The sequence below is a fragment of the Anopheles coustani genome, chromosome 3 (assembly GCF_943734705.1).
Source record: "Anopheles coustani chromosome 3, idAnoCousDA_361_x.2, whole genome shotgun sequence".
NCBI classification, from domain to species: Eukaryota; Metazoa; Arthropoda; class Insecta; order Diptera; family Culicidae; genus Anopheles; species Anopheles coustani.
In genome coordinates, this window is record NC_071288.1 from 64,117,394 (window position 1) to 64,132,965 (window position 15,572).

The 15,572-nt window shown below is 43.3% G+C and overlaps 1 protein-coding gene across 3 annotated transcripts in view; it reads right to left on the reverse strand.

Moving 5' to 3' along the window:
• The window catches only part of LOC131271944 (ryanodine receptor), a 32,899-nt gene extending 20,326 nt beyond the window's left edge, over window positions 1-12,573 (reverse strand). For 2 of the 3 annotated variants that reach the window (XM_058273536.1, XM_058273534.1), the window contains exons 1-9: window positions 12,520-12,573; window positions 9,868-10,071; window positions 6,195-6,272; window positions 5,416-5,604; window positions 5,153-5,352; window positions 4,553-5,077; window positions 1,828-3,898; window positions 1,657-1,737; window positions 1,091-1,190 (exon numbers count right to left, since the gene is read on the reverse strand). In XM_058273536.1, the coding sequence (XP_058129519.1) occupies window positions 1,091-1,190; window positions 1,657-1,737; window positions 1,828-3,898; window positions 4,553-5,077; window positions 5,153-5,352; window positions 5,416-5,604; window positions 6,195-6,272; window positions 9,868-10,071; window positions 12,520-12,573 (3,502 nt within the window). Of the gene's footprint in view, window positions 1-61; window positions 162-1,090; window positions 1,191-1,656; window positions 1,738-1,827; window positions 3,899-4,552; window positions 5,078-5,152; window positions 5,353-5,415; window positions 5,605-6,194; window positions 6,273-9,867; window positions 10,072-12,519 lie in introns of all 3 variants that reach the window. The other variant, XM_058273535.1, reaches the window with a different exon arrangement.
• Window positions 12,574-15,572: the final 2,999 nt, after the last annotated feature.

A 15,572-nucleotide genomic window follows, 5' to 3' on the forward strand; every position in this document is an offset into this window, starting at 1 on the left:
TAGAAGCTAGTAGTTAGTTGAATATTTATTCGTTCTAAAATTGAGAGAGAATGGTCCTTACTGATCGTATGATCCACTAAGTCAAGAAATACACCGACGATATCGCCTGGTACCCACTGTTTGCCGAACGACTCCGTAGCACCGCCGGACACTTTCTCTTCCTGGTTTTTGAGGAAAATTTAATTTTTCAAACGGAAGAGACAGTATATTGGATTTGGATTTGGACAGGTTCGGTCGGTGTCGTCGATATTTTTATTGTTGTAATTTTGTTCACGCGTTTACGCCAATGGAGATGGAAATGAAGGACAAACTCGTGCCGGGTATTCGAAGGGATTGAATTTACGGTGTTGGATTAACGATGCAATCCACATAGTTTGTAGAGTAGGTCCAAGAAGGAAGTAAAGGTGAGTGTGCGATCATGACAACAAACATTTCCGATGATCACAGGACGGTTTTGGTATTTCGGTGTAGGTAGTGAATAAACAGTTGGACAGTAGAAAAATGTGCCGGGAAGCGATAGAAAGAGATAAATAGAGAGAGAGAAAGAGAGAGAAAGAAAGAGAAAAAGAAAATCAGGTAGGAAACAATTTCGTACCGGCCTAGAGAGATGTTTTGTTACAGATTGTCAAGAGACGAAAGGAAAGTGTTCAGTACATTTCAAAAGTTTCCCGTCATTCAAAAAGATCTTCAAAGGCGTACGCTTATTGTACGAAATATTTAACATTATTCTAGAGAGATGAACAAAAGGCTTGTGGTAATAGTTCTACTAGTATGTTTGAAAAGTGTATGTATGTCAAATGGAACAAAGTAGAAAACCGACACTTAACACATACGGTAGACACAGTTAAAGGCTTCAAACGTAACGAGATGAACCAACGCGTTACAACTTCAACCTGGAAAGCTAGTGGATCAATCACAACCGTAGGTAGCATGTCAATTACTCTCCTGGCGAGGAGGACAAATTTCAATGCAACATATACTAAGCAAGTATAAAATGGTCTAAGAAATGGGTGAAGAATGGTAAACAAGAACAACACGCTCAAACCGACAGAGTGGGGCCGCCCGTATGTGTCACCCCAGGTTCGCTTACTTATGCTCTTCTCGTGGACGTTTATGAAGCAACCGATGATGTCCCCAATCTTATACCGACGACCAAAGTCTTCGAGCGTATGGAGGTGGATCTTGCGTGCCTAGAGTGTTTCGACAACCGGGCAACGGGACCGGGTCGTCGGTACAAAGGTGCGCCAGTCGGGTAAGAGCGGGTAGAATACACCGAGAAGGTTGTGGTGTGCGTTTCGGTTTTGTGAGGAAGGTAGGGTGGGAAAGAGTTCAGATTATGTTGATAGAAACATTAGAGTCATTACGGAACTGACCAGCTGGCAAACTACCGTACTGCGGTACATATCAGAGAGCGCTTTCGCAAATGTTCGCAACATCGACTAACGTGTGAGCGAGTGTAATGGAAAGTGTACGAGTAAATGCTGGACGACTTTGGGGGCTAGCTAGGGGAGGGGTGCGTTTTCGGGTTTCAGGGAAAGCCCGTTCGAAAGCCCGAAACAAATGTGTACGCGACCGAAAGCGTGTTTACATAGGAGAGATAACCACGGCTGCCGAATGGAGGAATGGTCCGTCGTTGTTGCACCAAAGCATACTTACATTGTATCCATCGAAAGCCCACGTAGAGTCGTCGCTTCCCAGCATCGTGCCAGGGTTGCAGTCGGCTCGAGCCCAACCAACCTGTTGGTTAAGAGAGCATCGTGGTACAAATTCTGTGTCGTGAGTTCTTTTCCCGATTTTAGCTACATCGAAATACAATGATCGACCTACCCGCATCGGACCGGCTGTCAGCACTTCAAACTCGAAGTACCACTTGCCGGAAGTGACCGCATACGTCCGCTCGACACGGTACGTACGGTAGGCTGCGAACTTTTGACGCAGGGCCTCGGCGGCTAGCGCCTCGTTGGCCTCGCCAGTCGGTGGATCCAGGTTGTAGCCGTAGATGAGCAGCGTGCGCACCGTCTCGGAGGCTGTATCGCGGTTGGCCTTCTTGATCGCTTCGTCCACCTTCGAGTACGGAACCAGATGAGGGCTGCGCAAGTTCTCCGAGTCCTCGTTCAAACCGTACGTCCAACCCTGCTGAATGCGCTCCTTGGCCCACAGGTTGTGCGTGTTTTCGGCCAGCTGGTCCACCAGCTCCTCCATCTTGGGCGTGAGCACGGCCGCGCTGAGATCCAGCGGTGCCGGTTTGTAGCCGTTGCCCTGCATGTACGGGTCGTTCGGCAGGCGGATGGGACGGATGCGTGCCGGCGGTTTGTCAACCGAGATGTAGTAGCCGAGCGAGAGGATCGTCTTGAGAGTCTGCACGGCTAGCTGGCAATCGTAGCGCTTCTCAGCGGACGGCAGCTTCTCGAACGATGTCAGACACGGATGAATGCGGTACACGTCGTCACGCCGTTCGCCCCAGGTCCAACCGGCTTCGATCTTGTTCAACGCCCACATTTCGTGGATGTTCTCCGCCAGCTTGTCCCGGATCGTCTCGACCGACGAGGGCAACGTTACGGTTGACGTATCGACCGGTTTCGGCACGAAAGCAGAATCGTCTTCCACGAGCCAGGGTCCGGCCAGGACGTTCTTGTTCAGATTGCCGAAGTAGAAGCACGGATCCAGACTGAGGTTCTGGTGAGGCATAAGGCACTGCACGAGCGGTGAAAAACCGGGCGGCGGGTTGAACTTCAGACGTCCGTTATCGCCGCCGAACAGGAAGCGACAGCTCAACTTCGACGAGCAGCTCATGACGGGGAAGAACATGCCGTCCAGGTTGAAATCGGTGAAGCAACCCTGCACCGGTTCACCGTTGAACGTAAAGCGAATTACCGGGACGCTAAGATCTAGCGTGCAGCCGATGACGTCACCCTTCTTGATGTACGGCTCCGTAACCTCCCGAGGCACGACGCAGGTGCGCCGTCCGGCAGACCAGAAGTGTACACCGTCGTACCCGTACGAAAAGAGATCGTCACCGACTCCGTTTCCGCCCCACTTCTCGCCACCGCCCGGGTACGGCACGTAACCGGCCGTGTTGGCCCAACCGATGCGCAGATGGGGCGTCATGTGCGTCATCTGCTCGATGTGATCCATCGTTACCTCGAAGTACCACTTCTGATAGATGGCGGAACCTTCGACGCGACCGACAAAGATGTTCGGCCGGATGCTGGCCACATGATCGACGAGTCCGGTCTGCAGGAGTAGATTTTTGCCTGGCAGCAGAAAGTCACAGATGTTGTTCTGCGACGAGCGTACCGCCACGCCGTTACCGACGCACAGCGAGCACAGAACGTCCAGTACCTTCGGATCGCGGCCGTGCTTCTCCAGCAGCGAGATGATCACCTTGATATGTTCGTCACGCATCATGTTCAGCGCCTCCGGTGAGTCGATAAGCACGCAGTGCAGTACATCCAGCATTCCCGAGCCCTCGCTAGACGCCTGCGAACCGAGTCGAGAGAACAGCCAGTTCAGACGGTTCGAGTTGGCAAACTGAGCGCAGTTCGTGTGGTTGCCCTTGATAATGGCAGCCAGCAGCTGGTAGAGGTAGCCGGAAATCATGTCCCAACTTTGGCCACTTTCGTCGTTGGCCAGGAAGGACGCCAGGAAGCCCTGCGACGAGATGACGTTGATTTTGTCGATCGCCTCCAGGATCAGGTTGAGAACACCTTCCTCCTGGAACAGGTCCTGCCGATTGCGCAACGCGCGCAGCCGGTTCTGCTTCTCCTCGTGCTCCATGTCATCCTCGGGCTGAGCGAAGTAGTTGATCAGATCCTCCAGGCACATAACCATCTCACCGAGGTTGACCGTTTGCAGGAATATCGAATGACGGCGATTCTCCTGCAGCGTTTCAAGGCCACTGGAAGAAGAAATGCACACCATTAGCTTCGTCACTTTGTACTGTCTACTACTTTTCTATAATCACCACCTACTCTTTAATCCAAATGAAACTGTATTGCATTCATTCAACCATTAAGTGAAGAAAATACGGTATTAATATTATGCAGAAATGCTAAAAAACTACAAAAATGCGAGTTCACTGACTACTAGATTGTAAACAATAACAAATGCAATGACAAGACAGGGTGTATCAAAAACAGGTCAAAAATTTATCTGACCTCAATTTTGAATTTCACCAGTAATGTTAATTAATTCGAACTTTGCGTAGATACAAAATGAACTTCCTTTGATACATTTGAGTATCAACTTTGTTCTAAAATTTCCAAAATGGTGAGAAATGATCACCGCTCTAAAATTGCAGTATTTTCGCGTGTACTACATCCCCCTTTTCTATCCCAGCACAGCATTTTCAACCTCGTTCTTGGATCCAAAAGAAGTTATTCAATCTCTGCTTTTGTGAGATAGGATATATTTACTCTACTCTTATTTTTTGCAAAACAACAATTGTGAATGAAAAAGGTTGTGTTATACTCGCGAAAATATGGGCATGGCATATATGGGATGAATGTTTACTCTTTGAAATTCACAATTTTTAAATAGATCTTTTTCTTACCTGATAAACTTGGTGAACAAGCTGCTACATTTACGAATGACGCGAGCTGTACGCGATTCCTCCTCCTGCGAGCGTGAAAAGTCCAACCCATCGTCCATCTTGCCTTCCTCGTGGAGTATGGCCTGTTTTTCCTCGACCTTACCGACGCCCTTCTTCTTCGTCTCGTAGCTCTTGTAGCTGACCCACAGGCCCGACTCGTAGTGCTGCATGATAACCGTCGAGTCACCGTACTTGATGATCGGTGCGCCGATGATTTCCAGATCCTTATCCTCCAGCACCACCTTCTGGTCGTCCTTCTCGAGCCGCAGCACGAAAGCGGTCTGCGAAGTAGTCGCCTGGTCACGCGTCATCAGGATGAGCTCGTTGTTCTCGTTCACGCCGAGGTACCGGCCAGTCGTTAAATGGCGGATGCGCATCGGGTGCGACCAGTTGATAAACCCACCGGCCCACTTGGTACGGGCCAGCTCCAGACGCCACAGCGATCGAGCTTGTGACATTACAGAGCCTCCTTCGTACACGACAATACTGGAATTATGGAGGAATTTAGCCAAGGAACAACATCTACATAGGATGGACCTATCAGTCGCTTCGTTTACTTACTTCTGCCCTGAGTCTACGCTCCAGGTGCTCGGAATCGTCAAACATTCATCGCCACCGTGGAAGAAGCGAAGCACGTCGCCACCGAACACGTAGCCGACGTACTTCATGCGCGAAATACCGGTACCATACGGTTGTACGCTCCAGTGCGTCACGTGGAAGCTCGCGTTGACGATCGACAGATCGTTCTCTTTGGTCGTGTGCTGGAACAGGCGGAAACAGGCTCGTCAAAACCTAATCACGGGGACAGTTTTGGTCACACTCACCAGATAACGCTCGGTGGCGACGGACACCAGAATGAGATCGTCACCGACGCGAACCTTTTCACCTTCCGAGCGCTGCTTGCTGGCCGGATGAACCGTCCACCAACAGGCCTCACCCTGGCTGTGCTCTTGCAGACCGACATCGAACGACAGCTTATCGTTAGAGGAAGACGTCGACAGGCATGCAAGATACTGGGTAAGACAAAGATAATTTGCCACAATTATTAGTAAAAGTTAATGCTTACTTTGGATGCTCAAAAACAGTAACAATGTGTTCAAAAAATCACATCACTTTACTTTACAATGTACAATTTTACGCTTAGTTTTAAACCCGATATTCAAACAGAGAAAATAGAAAAATCTAGAATAATTGAAAAAAAAAATACTATTCAATGCTAAAATGGGAATCCAGAAAGATCAAGAATAAACTAGAATAATTTACAAACTAATTGCGCAAAATTAGTTTTAGTAAGGATTTGCTGTTCGGTTTGCCTATAGTAAAATTGATGCTCAAGGATTGAAATTTCATTCGTTTATGAACATTATTCCTTCCCATCATACTTGAAAAACTAGGCATAGAATTACCAATTTTTTTGCGTTTTAGAGTTTTAGAAGTATAACCAGCTTTTTGGTATTCTTATCGTTTACATACATATTGATATCAATTATTTCCCATAAAAAAAAAAACAATTAAATAAGATGCAAACCCTAGGCTAGTTGCTACATGCAGTTGCTACTTATATTCTTTAAGTGTATCAATACAATACCAATACAATACTCACCATGTCGCTGTTGTTGTGACGCAGCAGGATAGCATTGCCATAAAGCAGCGTCCGGTGACCAGATCCGGTACCTTTTCCCTAGTGGTTGGTTTTAAGATCGGAAAGGATTAGACCTTTAAAATACTATTTTTAAAAACAATAAAGTATTATTTAGTTCAAATCATCGTGCAATTGGGTGTTTTTGAGGTTTTGTTTGGAAATGGCATTCACGAGACAAAAAACAGCGTACTCGGCTTGCTGCTGCTAGGTGGTTATAATGTTGGTGGTAGGAATGTTTGGTTTTAACCACTGTTGCATTCACTTGCATTTCGATATCGGTTAATTAATTGCCACTACAATCCATTCCAAACGGCAAACACTTCCTATTTCTACTATGTAACAATACTAGCAGATCAATACAAGGACGTTTGTTACGGTTTCCAATGTTTGGGCTAACACACAGCAGAATGTGGAATATATACATAGTTGTTTGTTGGTAGTAAATCATTGCCACAATACACACATGCGCTGACAGGTAAGAGATGAATAACGGTACATTTTTATAGTTCGTCTAAGAGAGAGAGAGAGAGTTACACGACATGCATCTAATTTAGGATTTATTTAAGAAACGGCGTAAGTAGTTCCGTTGATTCAACTGAAATATTTATGGCGCTACGAAAATGATTTACTATCAGTTTCATAACTTTCAGCTACTTTAGCTGCTATGATAAAAGCGTTTGTATTATGATAGAATTTATTGGATTGAGGTAATCCAAGAAGAAACATAATACCAAAAAATCCGGTTATGGATTCTTTCTTTACTTTACACGAGGAACGCAAATACTATGCTGGTTTACTTTAACATAGCTTGTTGTCGGAAATGGCTAGGATATTATTTATTATTATTTCAACAAATATGCATTGTCTCGTACAAGACAACGAGAATTGGGGTACATGACAACGAGAAATATTTAACACTGATCAAATGAAGTGTGTTAATTTCGTACGAACTTATACAGTACTTGCTCTACTTGTCTGGTCAGTGTAAGTGGTATATAATACTCGGAGGAGGTACAATGTTTCATTCGTTCTCTTTCTCATTCGAAGGGAGCGGAAAAGGATTAGATGATGCATGAGTGTGTATTTAGAGATGAGCGATGTTGACAAACAATAAGGTATTGAACGATTATAGGAAATAATAAAGAATTTTGAAACATTCGAAAACGGTGTTAAACGGTCAATCCAAATAAAGTGTTAATTTTGGGTAACAATAACTAGTTCTTCAGACTGCCAAAGAGAAGAAGATTGTGATTGTACAGGAAACGAATACGAATGAATAAAACGAAGAAAGAATAGAGTGTCGAAACATAGGTAGGAAATCAGAAACATCGAGGACAACAGAAAAAGGAAAAGAAAATATCCAGGCGATGGGAAGGGTAGTGGTGATAAATACAAAAAGAAAAAGATAGTAGATAGAAAGAATGATTAAAGATGAGATATATTTGACAGTTGATGCACGGAAGCTCATCGGCCAACGGAAGCAAGACACAGACAGAGAAAGAGTAGAACGAAGAACAGAAACACAATAGCAAAATAAACAAATAGTAGGAAACACTATTGAATCGTTTTTCATTTTTCAGTACGAATTTCGAGGGGCGCAGGATGAAATCGTCACTGCTAAGAACGCGCTGCACTTACTACCGATTCGTTTCCCTGAAAGTAGATAAGGCCGGAAAAGTTGGTGCTGCATGAGAACGAATGTGATTTGGAAAACAGGGAAGTTAATTAAAGGGGGAGTTTTTTTCCCCTTCGCTCGGTACGACAACGATTAAAAGTTTAATTTTATTACTCAATATAATTATAATCCAATCTTAATCCACTGTTCAACAACGAGAGTGATTTTCATCATCGTTCCAAAGTGCAAAATATTCAATAAAAAGCTCATCAATCATCCGCCGTTCGCCTTCGGACGAATGCCATCCATCAGCTCGCACATTCACCAGTTTGGAGTTCAGGAAAAACTAGGGCAGAAAAATACACTACAAACCCATCGGAAGGAAGAAGCAATGAATTACGCTTCGTGAGGTGCTTTGCTCTCTGGTATCAGAGCATCTTTCATCATTTCAATATACCGACCACCCTCCGGGCGATTGACGTGGGAAGAGATTGAAAGCATCAAGTCTTCTCGAGTTCCCTTATCCAACTCCCCCTCCCGGGTGGTTATGCAAATTGTGCATCTTTTACGATCACCTGGACGCCGATAAAGTGTACAGCTTTTCACTGGGCTTTCAGCATTTCGTACCGTGGATCAATACCTCGAGGTCGAAGAGCGTGACTAAGTTGATGTTTGGCGGTACTCGAGGAAAGTTGTGTCGTACCGGTGTTCGACACAGCCCGTTTGGAAAGGGTCCGCAAAAGGAGCAAAAAAAACCGCTCATACCGTCGGAGCAAAAAGGTATAAGAACACAACGCAAAACTAAAACCCTGTTCCTGTACCAAGGAACGGATCGTTGAGGAAACCAACCGTAGAAGGATTTTCAGAAACAAAACAGCAAAAAAAAAAAGAAAATAGATCAAAAATCAAATGGAAAAAAGGTGTCACCTGACTGTCCTTCTCAGGGATAAGCTTCGAGGGTCGCGTGTGTGTATTGATGTGTGTTTGATAACTAGGAACGGCAAAAATCGCTACAAAAAGCAAAAGGAGTACTCCAAAAGCGAACAAAAAGAGGGAAAAGAACGAAGCTACGTGTATCCGCGTGTAAGTCAATCGGACGGTATTGGAACGGTGTCTATTCGCGATGTCACCCAAGGTGGCGTGTTAACGTGTTGGTTTATTGTTTTTTATTCGAAAGCCAAAGCGTAATTTTCTAAGGAGACACACTGTTCCGGAATCAAATTGTTGCAAATTTTGGTTTTGCTCCCATTCGATCGCGAATCGCGTAGACCGCCACAAGCCGTCGATGGTTTACGGTAACAGGTGGCGTATAATTTTCTGACTGTGAATTATGTATTATGTTCGTAGCATTAAAAACCACATTGTCCTCATTGCCAATGGCAGCTCACTTCCCGCTTGGTGGACACAAAAGTAAACAATGTGTCGTGTTGTGGATGGCTCGGAAGTGCAGAGGCCCACCTGCGGTACAAAGTGGCTGATGACGGAAAAAGATACCTCAACTAATCGATAATTTATGCCAAACTACACCACACACCTTACTTCCGGTGTGAGTGGATCGTTTCACATTACTTTTACGAGAGCTTTTAGCAAGTTCATCCTGCTCATGTGTGCTTTTGTATGTGTGTGTGCAAGTGTGTGTTTGTGTTCGTGCTTGTATATGTGTGCAATGCTCTACTACGGTGCTCGTTTGTGGAAAAAGATAAAAACAAAACACTTGTTTGTGCTCAAAACTGCAGAAATTAAAAAGGAAAAGACAAAACTAGAATAAAACCATCACTACCAAAATGGAACCAAAGTAACTACTACTGGGTACTGGGCGAGTGTGCGTGATAGTGTGCGCGTTCGGCCCGTGCCGGAGTCGTGAGGGGCGAGGTGCTTTGCCGCACGCCCCTTTTCCTTTCCGTCCCACTTCCGGTCGGGTAGTGCGGTGTTGCTAATGTTTTTGTGTTTTTTTTTCCTCTACTATCGACGCGATTTCCCAGGACAAGGACACGTTCGATGCGTGCTAATGGTACTTACCGTTTCCGAGCCGGCGGCCGTCACCAGCTCCTGCAGGGCGCGCACCGAGAGGGCCTGCTCGATGACGAACACGCACTGCGATAGGTCCGGCGGGATGTTCTTGTCTGCGATGTTCTCCAGGAAGCAGTGCCGGTTGCCGAAGCCTTCGGCCGCCAGACACACACGCTCGCCGGTTGCCGTGCAGGACAGGCAGACCATGTCTTCCTGCGGTGCGTCGCGGATGGGAGGAGGAAGAAGGAAGAAGAAAAGTATATCTTAATGTACCACATTCGAACTGTGCCCGAGATGGGGCATGATGTGTTTGGGTCATGGAGCGAACACTATTTACGAACGTCCGATAGAAAGATTTGGCTCTTCTAATGGCCCACATAGGGCTAGTAGCCTATATAGGCAAATATAGGGGCGTTATCATTTTCGTATTGACTGATTTTCTCACAGAGTAAGATATTTGCATTAGCTTCGTAGTGAGTTAATTCTACTTCAGTTCAGGTAAGCGTAAGAAAAACTCGTCAGGTTTGAACCTTACGCATTGATAGTTGTTATGGGATAAAGAACTAATTTATATATTTAGTTTTAATTAAACCTTCTTGTTTTCTTTTTACAATTCTTATTTGGACAGGACAATTTATCTCGATATCACGTTATTTTAATATGTTTTTTTGTTGTTTTATTGGTATTTTACCGTAAAAGGAGTTACGATATGTTAGTTAACTGATCAACGCATATCAAATAAACTTTTATTTTATTTATAATGATTACTTTTGTAAAGTTTCTGCTTGAGTCACCTGAAAAGTATGGCTCATTATGAATTGGTAGAATATTTTTCAAAACTCAACTATTTATTTTTGAAACCTACATCGAATATCCACCGTACTAAAACTACGAAAACAGTAAAATGATTACATTTGGCATAGCTACATAATTTTCCATGCGTTTAGGAGTAGAATCCAATCAGCCAAATCCAAATTTTGACCGCTACGCAATTTTCGTTTTTAATATCTCAGAAAACGGCTGCATATTTTTTTTCAAAAACTAAAGCTTTTACCTTAAAACACAGAGCTGCATTTGAAATAAAACTTTCAGATTTTTGATTTCGGCCAGTTCCGAACCAAGTTTACCACCCCATTATTGCTTTTTAGCGGTCAATTTGACCGTTCTTTTTAAGACGCTATAACTTTATTATTTTCGAGGATTTTGATCATTCATCATGAGATTTAAGCTTGTTTTGGTTTTTGATGCACCTCTCCATCATTCCGCTAGCCCGATGTAAAGCCAAAAGGTCGAAATTTAGTGTTTACAGCTTGAAGTTTTGTATGACATAAATCATGAAAAAAGTGTGCGCTAGAAAGCAAATCAGATTATGTAACGTTTAAAAACGCACGTGTATCGAATAATGGAACAAATCACAGGATGGGAACAATCTATAGAAAATTCGAAAAGCACAATTTCAAGGTCAATATGTGGCTTTAGATTTTACATTTCGATAAAATAACAATTGAATACGATTCAAGTTCGGTTCGATTCGATGGTTTCTGATTTACTACGATCTATAGGAATGATGAAGAGATCCACCAACCTGACTAACAACGTAATGGTATAATGGGCGTTTCAGTATTGTTAACGTAAAAAATCATCAATAAATATATTAAAAATAAATATTTATGGATTTTATGGAAGCCTATTTATGGAAGCCTTCAAAATTGACCGAGTGTGTTAAAAAGGGTACAATGCCAAAGCAATGTATTCTAGGGTTAAACATTTAAAATTACCCATCTTTACTATCTTAAAAAGAATACCATAGAATAAAGAATTAACTAGACAAGAAGAAAACGGCAATATTACTGAACCACTGTATTAAATCTATCCTATTACGTTAAAGCGTGTTAAAGTTCCTTTCGTCATGAAGAACTTATTATGTATATAAACACTTCATAAAATGTTGCTTTTTTTATAAGAAAAATCCTAAGCTAAATCAGAATGAAATGATAGTTAATGTAAACATGTCATAACATTTGTTCAATGCGTCAAAGGGGCTGCTGGCCTCGTTGCACATTGCGCAGTTTGCGGATGATAAAATTAAATATTTGAACACATTCCACCGACGCCAACGGTCAACCGCGACACCGTAAGTGTGGAATGCGATGAATCTGAAATATTTTGTTCTTCCAACGCGTCTGTTGTACAGGAGTTGTAAACCGAGACTGCTGGTGTGCCTTCAAGAGAACAGCAACAGGCGACGGAGGACGAGAACGTTTCTGGGGAAGGCTAGAAGACGATTGCTTTACGACCAGCAGGAAGGCATTGGCTTGTGCTCATGAATGCTTAATTGGAATGTTCCTGGCCAGGTTCACCGTAAGGCCGGGCATTGTTTTCCGAACGGCAGAGAATTAATAAAAGTTTATAGCCCAACACCTTCAGAGCGGAGGGAGCGGAAGAAGGCTCCTTCCTAATGTGAGGTACAGATTGAATTTAAAGGTGTAAGCATTATAAAATGGCTCGTTTAATTCAATAGGAAATTGTCTTTGGTGTAGACTAATTGGTTTAGAACCCCCTTCGGATACATCCGGCATCGCTTTTGTAGCCTCCGATATGGAGCTTAAAGCGTGATTAGGGCACTACTCGGTGGGACATGCCTGCAGTCGCCTTACTTACCGTCCGCAGGAATGAAACATCATCCTGCTCGGATCCTCCCTCTGCTTCTGCCATGTTGATGCTCTACTACGGCTCTATTTTGGCAGCTTGTGAGATATCCCTTTCGCCGAAGAGCAGGGTGGAGGCGTTGTTAAACAGCTTCGCTGCTCGGTCGCTTCAGCGCCAGCAGCGATTCTCGGTTTGCCGCACTTTCACCGGACGGCCAAGGCAAATTGAATCGCGTGCGCCGTCACTACACTAAAACCAAATACCACTCCCAGGTCCGTTTGATTTTCCTCAAAGTTTTTGGTCTTTTCGCAGCTTCACTTTTTCTTCTTCTCAGTCCTAAACGTGTCCGCACTTCACCGTCACCGTAGTTTCTTCACCTAGACTAGATCGTGCTTTCACCGACGGCCATGCTCGATGCACACTATTGGAAGCCTTTCCGTGGAAGCTTGTTTGGGTAGAGTTATGTAGTACAAAAAGAAAACTTTCGCGTTTTATGTGGTCAAGTTCGGGTTCGAATCGGGTCGGGTCGTAGCAGCTTGCAGCACGTTGTCGTGAACGCCGTCGTTGTATGATCCTGCAAGGGCGAAGAGATGGTATGGGATTAAAGTGTGTGAGCCAGACGATATGACGATTTCTCGTCACTTCGATCCATTCGATGAAAAACAAAGGAAAGCTTTCGAAGGTCACTCGGCGAACGTAGAAAGAAAGTAGCTGTATGTTTGTGTTGGGCAACTGAGGCTGAAAATAAAAGACAGAAGGAAGATTTATGTTAGTAATCCAGAATTTATTTGTCGTATATTAATTATGTTTCACTAAATTAATTTGTGCTAGTCAATGATTGATTACCAATTGTAGTCGCAGTCGAAAAGTTTCAAAAAAAAATGTTTACAGGACATAAAATGAATTTTATATCAAAAAGTTATTTATATTGAATTTCATTTAAATCCTCTAGTAAACCAAATCAAAGCTGGTGTTGTCCAAGTTATAACAATGCAAAACATGATTGTATTTGTAGGTTGTATTATTTTTGAAGAAATATAGAAATATTCCTTTAATTGATGCTTGTATTTATACATGTAGTAAAATAAGACGCAAAGAGTAGGAAATCACTTTAAATAATCAAATGATTGCACCGGTTACTTAAGTTATCACCAGATACAAAACACCATAACTTCCAGTATGGACCTCCTAAATATGGTCAGAAAGTACGAACTTCATACCTACAAACTAAATCAAGATATTTGTGGTTCTCTTCGCTGCACCTTCACTTTTGGGAGCAACTTTGTGCTAATCTTAATGATAAAACATTACTTTAAATGCTTATCGAAATTGAAGTAAACCCGTTTGGAGAATGTTTTTATCCGTTTAACCGCAGATGGCTTTCAAATAACTTTTTTTTTGGTTCAACACCTATGAGGACTAATAATCGATAATGATAATTTAAATGTGATTCTTTTTCATTTGTAAAACATTATAATTGTCATGCCTTTTTGAATAAACTAAAAGACAGATTGAGGCACTTGCTGTTTTACTTTAAATCGTCCTGTCGCTTCTTTGATTGAAACAAACTAATAATACACCACAAGTGTACGCCACATGGCAAACACAGGTAATTTTAAAAGTATTTGAGTTGATCAAATGCGTTTGAAAAAGTGCTGCCTCATTATTTGCGAGTTTATACCTCCCATATATTTCATGGTTCGCTAGCTTAGCTGTAACGAACATGCAGCGAATAATTTATCCCTGTGTTCAAAGCCATATTTTCCACTCGCCACATTTTCCATCACGAGCTGCTAAACAGAGCAACAGCTGTTGCGGCCAACCGTGCGGCCAAGTCGGCGAGGGGACGCAAAAAACGACCTCCCTAATCTTTTCCGGTGTTTGGGTATTCAACCCGGCTCCGGCGGTCCAATGAACCGAGCAACAGTTTTCCGGTGGTCCGTTTATGCGGAGGCTTTTCCAGGCTTTTCGCTAGCGCCTTGCTTTTGTTAGGGTTTTGTTGGCCTTTTTTTCGTTTCTTCCGTATTGGTTTGGAGGTGGTAGAAGCATCAGCAGCCGAAGCTCGCCGGTCGAAAAGAAAGCGATAGTTTAGGTACCATTCCACATGTGTCGATGGTGGGAAGGTCGTTTATTTCCGACAGATAACGGTGGAAATGCTTTCTTTCGCTTTTGGACATAAAATTCCACCGGTTGCGTTTATGCGAGACCCGGCGTTGAAGCCGTAAAAGCCACCCATAACCATCAGTTTGGCCGTTTCGATAAAGATGTAGGCGATGGCAGATGAGGCTGCTTGGTGCCGAGTTTCCAAAGTAGTGTTTTTTTTTTGGTAAAATGGTTCCATACATTGGAAGAATTGTTTGAATGTCTTTGCTTATATCGATTGTTCGGAATGATGATTGAAAACTACTGAACCCAACAGAATTCATTAAATCCGCTCTTTATCAATTATTTAAGGGTTGTAAAAGTAAACATATACCGAATATCCTTTTATCCTACAAAATTGTCGGAGAACCACATGGGGCGCCATTTTCTGTGATAAAAGTCCGCATTGTCCTGTAAACGCCCCTCGCAATGCGGTCAAGGTTGCAAACGACAATGCAAAGTTGCCTTCCTCGCAGAAAACGCTATCAAGATTTGGAGTATCCGCCGTTTTTTCCATTAGCGACGGTCTTTTCTCTTACGTCGTGCATGTCAAGGGACCGTAAGTTGTACAGTTTTTGTTTTTCATTTTGTTTTGGAGGAAGGTTTTCGTCTACAGCATGACAGGCACCCACAGCCGAGGAAAGCCCGAGGATAAGACTTTGGAAAATGTCACGCAATGTCTGTAACAGGAATGTATTGGATAATCGGAAGAAAAAACCTTTCAAATCTAATCATAACAATTCAATCTGAAGGGAAAAGTACTTGCGTTTGACTTTATGCAATCAGGTTGCTATTTTTATTTTCTCGAGTTTTTCTAAGGATTTGAGGCAACCGATAAAGTTGGTATTCCACTATATAGTAGTTTGAAATAGAGACGCACATAAATTCATCACATTTTAATTACGATTATGGTAGAGGTTGTC